Below are 9,432 nucleotides of genomic sequence, written 5' to 3'. Positions count from 1 at the left end.
TCATTTGTTTATGTATTACCTGTGACTGCTTTTGCACTCTGGTGACAGAGTAGTTGTGACAGAGACTAATGGCCCACAGAGTCCAAAATATTTCCTTTCTAGCTATGAATGGAGTTTGCCATCTGTAAGCTTTAGTATCATGATTACATAATGTGTGCAGTATATTTGCTCTTGTTTAAGGAAGATATTAATTGTATAGTACAGCTGTTGAAACAGAAGTCTTTCTGCCTAATATTACTAATCCATATCCTTGTGCATATGTTTCAGGATCTATCTGGTTCAATAGACGATCTCCCCATGGGGACAGAAGGAGCTCTGAGCCCTGGAGTGAGCACATCAGGGATTTCCAGCAGCCAAGGAGAGCAGAGTAATCCAGCTCAGTCTCCTTTCTCTCCTCATACTTCCCCTCACCTGCCTGGCATCCGAGGCCCCTCCCCATCCCCTGTTGGCTCTCCTGCCAGTGTTGCTCAGTCTCGCTCAGGACCACTCTCGCCTGCTGCAGTGCCAGGTACCCTCAAATACTGGGTCTTTGGGGAGAGGGAAAAGGGACTGGCCCCAGTGATATCAGGGAGCCCCAGCCTTCCACTGCCACAAAGAGCATCCCTGGTTCACAATATGCGAGGTTTCTCTTCAGCATTTGAAGAAGAAAGATGGGAGCACTTTGGTCGGGTCCCTTTTGTATATGTGGTATTGGGAGGTGTTTGGCCTTGCCAGGAGCCATTTCCAGCTCTGAAATGACCTCCTAGTTAGAATTGCCAGGCTTAGCCATGATTGGCTTCTTTCTGTATTTGGAGCAGGCAACCAGATGCCACCTCGGCCACCCAGTGGCCAGTCGGACAGCATCATGCATCCTTCCATGAATCAATCGAGCATTGCCCAAGATCGAGGTGAGATTCTGGGTTTTCAGGGAGGTGCAGGAGTCTGAGGGAGCCATTTGATTATCCTGTGCAATAGCTTTTGGAGAACTGTGTGACCAAGAAGCTTAGGACACTGCTACAATAAATTGTGAAGTTAGAGTGGGCTTGATCAACTTGGTATCTCCAGAATTGTGTTACCCCCAGTCTTGTTTTTCAGTGTTTGTGTTCTGATGGATTCCTCCCTACATTGTGTCTCATTTGGTCAGCAAATACTAAAGACTTGGCATCAAATCTTTACCCTTTAAATCATGTCTGATTTTGTTGTTATTGCTGTTTTTCTTTTCAGATCCCCATTTAGTAGAAACAATTGGCATGCCCTGGTTAATGGCTATGTCACTGTGGAGGGTGTCTAAAAGGGCACATAATTACATAGGAAATAAGATAGAGACGTGTTGTACAAGTAGTTGCTAAAGAAAATGTAGATGGTGAGGTCCTACAATAAGGGAGAACATTTGCTCTCATTGTACTGAGGTAATAATTATATGAACACTACCTACAAATAGGTTACATGCAGAGGAACCCCCAGATGCCCCAGTACAGTTCCCCCCAGCCCGGCTCGGCCTTATCTCCGCGTCAGCCTTCGGGTGGACAGATGCACACAGGCATGGGCTCCTACCAGCAGAACTCCATGGGGAGCTACGGTCCCCAGGGGAGTCAGTACGGCCCACAGGGTGAGTATGCTGCCCAGTTAGGAGTATATAGAGGTATATAGAGGTGGAAAGAGAAAATAGTTCATTGTCTCATATGCTGCGATCTGGATGGTAAGAGGACTGCCCTTTGCTTGCTTGCTTGCTTTATTTATTTATTTATTTATTTTTATTTTTATTTTTAAGATTTTATTTATTTATTCATGAGAGGCACAGAGAGAGAGAGAGAGAGGGGCAGAGACACAGGTAGAGGGAGAAGCAGGCTCCATGCAGGGAGCCTGATGCGACTCGATCCAGGGTCTCCAGGATCAGGCCCTGGGCTGAAGGCGGCGCTAAACTGCTGAGCCACGCGGGCCGCCCATGCCCTTTGCTTTAAATCCACCAGAGCCAGGCCCTAAAATAGGGCAGGACTATCAGCATGGGAAAGTCCCTGAATATCCCTGAACCTCTCTTCCATCAGTAAAATGGGGAGAAGGTATTTAGCTCAAGACTGGGCACAGACACTTAATGGTAATTAAAGTATAAATTAATCCTAATAAAATGTATCTTTGCTCAAAATGAGCCCTGGATGGATCTAAAACAATGTTTTACACAGAGCGTGGGAGAGACGGTGGATTACATATGTAGAAAGGAAGGAGTTCTGGGAGTTGAGGGGCCTGGGTAGCAGCAAAGCCACTCTTGCCTGCAGCCAGCCTTGTCCTGTTCTGTGCTATCTTTAGGATGAGAGGACAACTGAGGCCTGCCTTTCTATGCTCCTGGCCTCTTCTTTCTTTTTCCTTTCATTAAAAACTGTTTTTAAATGGGGTGAAGGCTCTTATCAGGCCAAATACTGAGTGATTCCTATCATTTATTATCTTTGGAGTTTTAGAGCTGAGTGAGATTAAGGAGTTGCTGGTGAGTCACTAACCAAGTCTCTGCATTTTCTCTTTTACTTTCCTTCCCAGGAGGCTACCCCAGGCAGCCAAACTATAATGCCTTGCCCAATGCTAACTACCCTAGTGCAGGCATGGCCGGAAGCATGAACCCTATGGGTGCTGGAGGTCAGATGCATGGGCAGCCTGGCATCCCACCTTATGGCACACTCCCTCCAGGGAGAATGAGTCATGCCTCCATGGGCAACCGGCCTTATGGCCCTAACATGGCCAATATGCCACCTCAGGTTGGGTCAGGGATGTGTCCCCCACCAGGGGGCATGAACCGGAAAACTCAAGAAACTGCTGTCGCCATGCATGTTGCTGCCAACTCTATCCAAAACAGGTAAGGCCTGGGAAGTGAAGAGGGTGTCAGCAGAAGGAAATAAATTTGTAAAGTGATTCGGGTTGTTGAGATGCTTCTGGATCTGAATCATGTCATCTTGGTAAATATGTATTTTCTTGAGAGCTCCTTAGAAAACTAGGTTTCCTTGTAATAAAAAAAAAAACGTAACAAAAGTGCTGATTCTTTTTTTTTTTTTTAAGTGCTGATTCTTAAGCACCTTCAATTGTTATCAAATTTCACGACCAGGATGTTGTATGTAAAGAACTTTATAAAGTGTAGATTATTTTGATGAGTAAAAGAAGAGTTTCTCCATTTCTTCTCTCAGTCTAGTCTTTTGGTTTCCAAAAGGATTTTTAATGATACACATGACTTGGATCTCTAGTGTGAGAAATAGAGGATGACAGGGTTGTGGTTTGCCATTTCTCAACCATTCTGTGTGGCTCTTTGTATTTGAGTCTAGTAGTAAAGTACAGAGAGCTCATGTGATTTGATTTATTGACTTCGAATATTCATCCATTCTTCCTTGGACACTCAACTTCTATGGCCGTTCACTTCAGTAAATATGATTATATGGGTTTGTTTTGTTTTGTTTTGTTTTTTTAAGATTTTATTTATTTATTCATAAGAGACAGAGAGGCAGAGACACAGGCAGAGGAAGAAGCAGGCTCCCTGCAAGGAGCCTGATGTGGGACTCGATCCTGGATCCCAGGATCACGCCCTGAGCCAAAGGCAGAGGCTCAACCGCTGAGCCACCCAGGCATACCTAATTATTCTATTGGTTTTTGAAGGCTCTGTCCATGTACCCCATTCCTACAGTTTTTTTTTTTTTTAAAGATTTTATTTATTTATTCATGATAGTCACACAGAGAGAGAGAGAGAGAGGCAGAGACACAGGCAGAGAGAGAGGCAGAGACACAGGCAGAGGGAGAAGCAGGCTCCATCCATGCAGGGAGCCCGACGTGGGATTCGATCCCGGGTCTCCAGGATCACGCCCTGGGCCAAAGGCAGGCGCCAAACCGCTGCACCACCCAGGGATCCCCCATTCTTACAGTTCTTAAAGTAACTCTTGTCTTTTTTTTTTTTTTTTTTAATTTTTATTTATTTATGATAGTCATACACATAGAGAGATAGAGATAGAGAGAGAGAGAGAGAGAGAGGCAGAGACACAGGCAGAGGGAGAAGCAGGCTCCATGCACCGGGAGCCCGATGTGGGATTCGATCCAGGGTCTCCAGGATCATGCCCTGAGCCAAAGGCAGGCGCTAAACCGCTGCGCCACCCAGGGATCCCAAGTAACTCTTGTCTTACTGGAATGTTGATGAACTAAGGTTTAATAGGGTGATCAGTGGTAAAGTGATGGGTTTGATAGCACTTCAGAATGATGGAAGCATGGAGTTTGCAGTAGGTCCATCAAGAACACACTTCTGGGTGCTCTATGCCTTGAGGGGTCCAATTTGGTTGGGTTTTGATATGACAGAGTGGTAAAGTTGAGTGTTTAATGTAGGCTTTTTGTCATAGAGAGGGCCCTTAGATGGAAATACATTTTTGAGGGATCACTGGGTGGCGCAGTGGTTTGGCGCCTGCCTTTGGCCCAGGGCACAATCCTGGAGACCCGGGATCGAATCCCACATCGGGCTCCCGGTGCATGGAGCCTGCTTCTCCCTCTGCCTGTGTCTCTGCCTCTCTCTCTTTCTCTCTCTGTGACTATCCTAAATAAATAAAAATTTTTTAAAAAAATACATTTTTGACATTGGAGGTGCCTTAGAGGCAGTACTTAAGGGACAGAGTAGGTGTCCCCTCTTCAAGAATTGTATCCTTTAAAATTGAGCTATGGTTTCCTGTTTGGAGCCTGAACCATCTTAGAACCTTTTATGGGAGGTAGTAGATAGGAATATCTAGGTCAGGTGTTACATGGTTGTGTTTTGGGAAACTCGTTAAGTTTTTCCTTGTAAGCCTCATTTGATGATCTTGGATCACAAACTGTTTAGCTCAGGTCCAAATATGAAAGCTCTGTGTCTCTAACTCTTGTCTCTCTCTCTCACTTTCCGTCTTTTTCCTCAGGCCACCAGGCTACCCCAATATGAATCAGGGGGGCATGATGGGAACTGGACCTCCCTACGGACAAGGGATTAATAGTATGGCTGGCATGATCAACCCTCAGGGACCCCCGTATCCTATGGGTGGGACTATGGCCAACAATTCAGCAGGTAAGTCCACATCCTTGCTTACCTCAAGAATTTCTTCCAGAATGATCTTCATGTCACAAACTTTTGGACTTGAGTTTTTTGGGGTTTTTTTTTGTTTTTTGTTTTTTTTTTTCCTCTTTTATAGGGATGGCAGCCAGCCCAGAGATGATGGGCCTTGGGGATGTCAAGTTAACTCCAGCCACCAAAATGAACAACAAGGCAGATGGGACACCCAAGACAGAATCCAAATCCAAGGTAATGGTTTATATCCTGACTCCTCTCAACTCTCTGTCCCATCCTTTCCAGGGATAGGAAGGAAAAAGAAAAAAGGGTGACTAGACGAGCCTTTTATAACACGGACTAGATCGTCTTGGAAAAGGCTGCTCTTGCCTCTTCTAGTCATGAAGGGTCCCAGGCTAATAACTCATTGAATTAGATTTCAGTTAGCCTAAGGGGTCCTGATATAAATAACACAATGTTCTCACAGCTGTCTGTGATAGAGGAAATGCGAGGCCTGCAGTGAGAATTCTCTGGATTGCCCTCTGTGAAACTGTGTACCCTGTCCTCATGCATTGATAGGTGGTATGTGCCATGGGCAACTAGTTGCTCTTCTCTTCCTGGACCTTCCTCAGAGCAGCAGGAATGGTTGGTGCCCTGTGTTCTATAAAGAGGAAGATGAGGCAGGTGGGGTTTGGGTCCTTGCTTGGCCTCCCTGTGGGATGGTCCTGAGTGTGCTGTTGGGTTGTGTGGCAGTCTGGGGACCTATTCAGTGTTTGAATCATTTGAGACATTTCTGCCCTTTGTCATACCACATTTTCCCTATCTTATAAAGTAGGAGAAATAAACATATACAGCTGCCCCTCCTGTGGACCTTCACCTCTGACTCTCAGACCCTTTTAGCCATCCTCCTGTCTTGGACAGGATAATTAACATCCAAAGCCTTTCAGGCAGGTAGGAGACCCTTCCTTTCTTGAGAGGAGGAAGTTTCTTTTCGTTTTAGTCCATCCCATTTTCTCAAAATCATATTTTGAGTTTCTTGAGTTCTCTGAAACAGTCTATAAAAGCATGCCAAGGCTCCTCAGTAATAGCATGGGAGTAGTATAGTGACATTGTTGTCAGGTGGATAAGGGTTTGACACTTAGCTCTGGTACTTAAAAACTATGACATTTTAGGAATGGCCTCCTTGTGCCTGCTTCCTTATCTTTTAAGAGGAAGATAACAATACCTAACATATAAAGGCATCTAGCACAGCACCCAATGCATAATGTACAGGCAGTGTTAGCTTCCTTCCTTTACAGGAAGAATTTCTAGCTCCCTTCTAGTCTTTTGACCTTGCAAAGGCAAGGTATGTGTTAGTGATTACCCCAGAATAAGCTTTACCATTGCCCTAATCAAGGGACTTCTGAGACCCTTAGCATAGGCTTTGAATCTGACCGGTTCCTATGAATCTTGACCTGCCCCTTCCAGAAATCCAGTTCTTCTACTACAACCAATGAGAAGATCACCAAGTTGTATGAGCTGGGTGGTGAGCCTGAGAGGAAGATGTGGGTGGACCGTTATCTGGCCTTCACGGAGGAGAAGGCCATGGGCATGACAAATCTGCCTGCTGTGGGTAGGAAACCTCTGGACCTCTATCGCCTCTATGTGTCTGTGAAGGAGATTGGTGGATTGACTCAGGTGAGTGCCTAGCACTTGGCTTCCTCTGTGGTTTCAACAAGCCTCTCTCTAGGTACTCAGTGGCTTCACCTGGTGCCAAGCATCCCACAGGGACATCACCGTCTCCTGCTCTCTGAGGCACATACTGTGACAGACTGGAAGCACAGGGCTTCCAGAAGATAAGACAAAGACAAGAGGCCGAGACCTCCCTGGGTAGTATGAAGTGTTAGCTTTGAGCTTACCGAATGCCTAGGGTCTCACTGGGGTACAAAGATAGGGGAAAATGTGGGCATTCTGATTCCACAGAAGGCAGTTGGCATAGTAAGCAAGGGCATGGTTTGGAGAGATGGGTCTGGTTTTGAATTCTTTCTTCAGTTACTTAACACTATATGTGACCTTAATCAAGGTGTATGACCACTCTTAGCCCTAACTCCTCTTATTTGTAAAGTAGGGTTAGTGTGTGTGTCCTGCTAGACTGTCAAAAGCTAAAAATAATAATGCAAAGCTTGCAACGAGATTTCTGCCATGTAAATTGGTCTGCAAGATGGTACAGATGTAGCCAGAGTAGTTGCTGACCCTTTCATTCCAATCCCAGTGAAGATGGGATTTCAGGAGCTATTTAATAGAAAGAGTTTAGGAAGGATGAAGTAGGCGGGGAAGTTGTGTTTAGTTACTCCATATGGCATACTTAAGTGAATGAATGCTTTAATCTTTGTTAAAAACCTCTGAACTGAACATGACCCTGAGCCTTGCCCCTGCTCTGATACCTTATAGCTTTGCTTCACACTCAGCCCAGGAGGCAAACAGTTGAGGCAATGCTGTGCTTTGCAAACTTTCTTCCTATGCGTGTTCTATAGTCATCAGATCAGAAGCCTGCTATTGGATCTGAGTTTGTGGCTGAGCTCGGGGGGAGGCGTGGCAGGGAGAGACATATTCCAAACCTTCTAAATCAGAAGAGGAAAACAGCTGTCACCAGCAGAAAAGAAAGTGATTGGAATGAAGCCAACCAACAGTCAGTTATGAATTCCTTCTCCCTTCAGGCTTTATTCCCCTCCCCCACAAAGGAAAACAAAACAAAACAAGACACGTGCACATCGCCACATAACTGGCGTGGGAAGCAGAGCCACAGCAGGCTTCTGAGGTGACCCTGGGCTTACTCCTGCCATTCTCCCCAGTATTAAAATCTCCTAATCGGGCTTCTCCTGCTTGTAGGGAAAGGGAGGGGTTGCCAGGTTAGGTTCGGCATACTTTTGATTGGATGGGCTTCTGGATTCACTGAACCTAGGATGGGATGCAGAGGGAATCCTGAAGCCTGAGCTGTCTTCCAGTTTGCGAAACGATGCCATCCTTTTAGGTGCTATGATGTAATTGAATGCTCAAGACTGAGTTTAGAGGAGAAAGAGTGTCATTATAAATTAGTTTGTGAAGCTTCCAAGAAGGCAGATGATGAGTCCTGAGCTTCTGTGAAGGATTAGTAGGGTATAGGTAGAGGAAGGGGTCATTCCAATTGACTGGCCTATGTGGCATGGAGATGGGACAGAGTCTAGAATACACCTGACCAGCGCCATCTCCAACCTTCAGGCTTCAGCGCCGATATTAGCCTGCTCTGGGAAGTGTTCTTTGGTCACCACCCTGCCTTCTAGGTTGTCCCTCTCTTTGCTTCCTTATCACTCTTCTCTCTGGTATCACAGGTACCAGGTCAGTAGATACCACAACATACTGAGCTTCCTTTGTGGGTTTAGACTGGAAAGCTGGTGTTCCCAGCCTTTGAGGTGGATGAATAAGCATAAAAATACATGGAAAAGGAGGACCTGCCTGGCTAGAACAGAAAGATCATCTAATTGTAGGGTTTGGGAATGGTCTTGGTCAGTGCATCCTGAAGCTTAGGAATAGAGATTAGTGTAGGCTACTGGGAGGGCACAGAGAAGTTAGAGGGCCTGAAGCATCTCCTGGACAATCAGGACAGTGTCTCGTATAGGAAGGGGGCTTGTAGTTAGTTACATGTCACTGAGAAATAGAGCAGCTGTGGCACAGAATGTAAAATTGGCAAAGAGCCCCACACCAAGAAACAACCCAGATGTGGAAACCTCCAGTTTGACAAAGTAAGTCAAGCAGAGTGGTAGCTGATATTGCCACATCTCTGGAAAAGGTTGATTTTTATTGTTGCCTTTGAAGGGGTTTGCATCTGATGTTGATTTGCACAGCATTTTTCAGAACTATACTTGTAAAGCATCATACCTTCTGAATTCTGTTTTCTCCCACTAATAGTGATCTAAAATTTGTGCTCTTTCAAATAAGCACTGTCTGCTAGCTTGCTAGTTGCGGTGGTCTATGGATAGAACCTGCTGAGGGTAGAGGGGAGCTAGCCTTGGATTTAACGTTTGTTGTGGACTATGCCTCAAGGGGGGTTAACTTTAGTGGTTAATTGAGAACTGCGATTCTATAAAACATGAGTACCTGGTATCCTGGTGGGGGTTTGGGGCTTATTGGCAGGAAGACCAGGTGGAAGATGTACCTCGACTCTTCTGGTTGGTTGTACAGGTCAACAAGAACAAAAAATGGCGGGAACTTGCGACCAACCTCAATGTGGGCACCTCGAGCAGTGCTGCCAGCTCCTTGAAAAAGCAGTACATCCAGTGTCTCTATGCCTTTGAGTGCAAGATTGAACGGGGAGAAGACCCTCCCCCAGACATCTTTGCAGCTTCTGATTCCAAGAAGTCCCAGCCCAAGATCCAGCCTCCCTCTCCTGGTAAGGATCGGGTGAGCCGCCC

The 9,432-nt window shown here is 45.7% G+C and overlaps 1 protein-coding gene across 7 annotated transcripts in view; it reads left to right on the top strand.

Moving 5' to 3' along the window:
• ARID1A (AT-rich interaction domain 1A) overlaps nucleotides 1-9,432 on the top strand; it is a 69,628-nt gene that overhangs the window by 50,764 nt on the left and 9,432 nt on the right. For 3 of the 7 annotated variants that reach the window (XM_049098379.1, XM_049098387.1, XM_049098401.1), the window contains exons 5-12: nucleotides 268-508; nucleotides 795-887; nucleotides 1,421-1,588; nucleotides 2,509-2,821; nucleotides 4,881-5,026; nucleotides 5,151-5,260; nucleotides 6,473-6,682; nucleotides 9,203-9,410. In XM_049098379.1, the coding sequence (XP_048954336.1) occupies nucleotides 268-508; nucleotides 795-887; nucleotides 1,421-1,588; nucleotides 2,509-2,821; nucleotides 4,881-5,026; nucleotides 5,151-5,260; nucleotides 6,473-6,682; nucleotides 9,203-9,410 (1,489 nt within the window). The remainder of the gene's footprint in view (nucleotides 1-267; nucleotides 509-794; nucleotides 888-1,420; nucleotides 1,589-2,508; nucleotides 2,822-4,880; nucleotides 5,027-5,150; nucleotides 5,261-6,472; nucleotides 6,683-9,202; nucleotides 9,411-9,432) is intronic. The other 4 variants (XM_049098392.1, XM_025448086.3, XM_049098398.1 and 1 more) reach the window with 3 other exon arrangements.

The sequence above is a fragment of the Canis lupus genome, chromosome 2 (genome assembly GCF_003254725.2).
Source record: "Canis lupus dingo isolate Sandy chromosome 2, ASM325472v2, whole genome shotgun sequence".
Classification (NCBI taxonomy): Eukaryota; Metazoa; Chordata; class Mammalia; order Carnivora; family Canidae; genus Canis; species Canis lupus.
The sequence above is the reverse complement of the archived record's forward strand: the minus strand, read 5'-3'. Positions and strand labels throughout refer to the sequence as shown.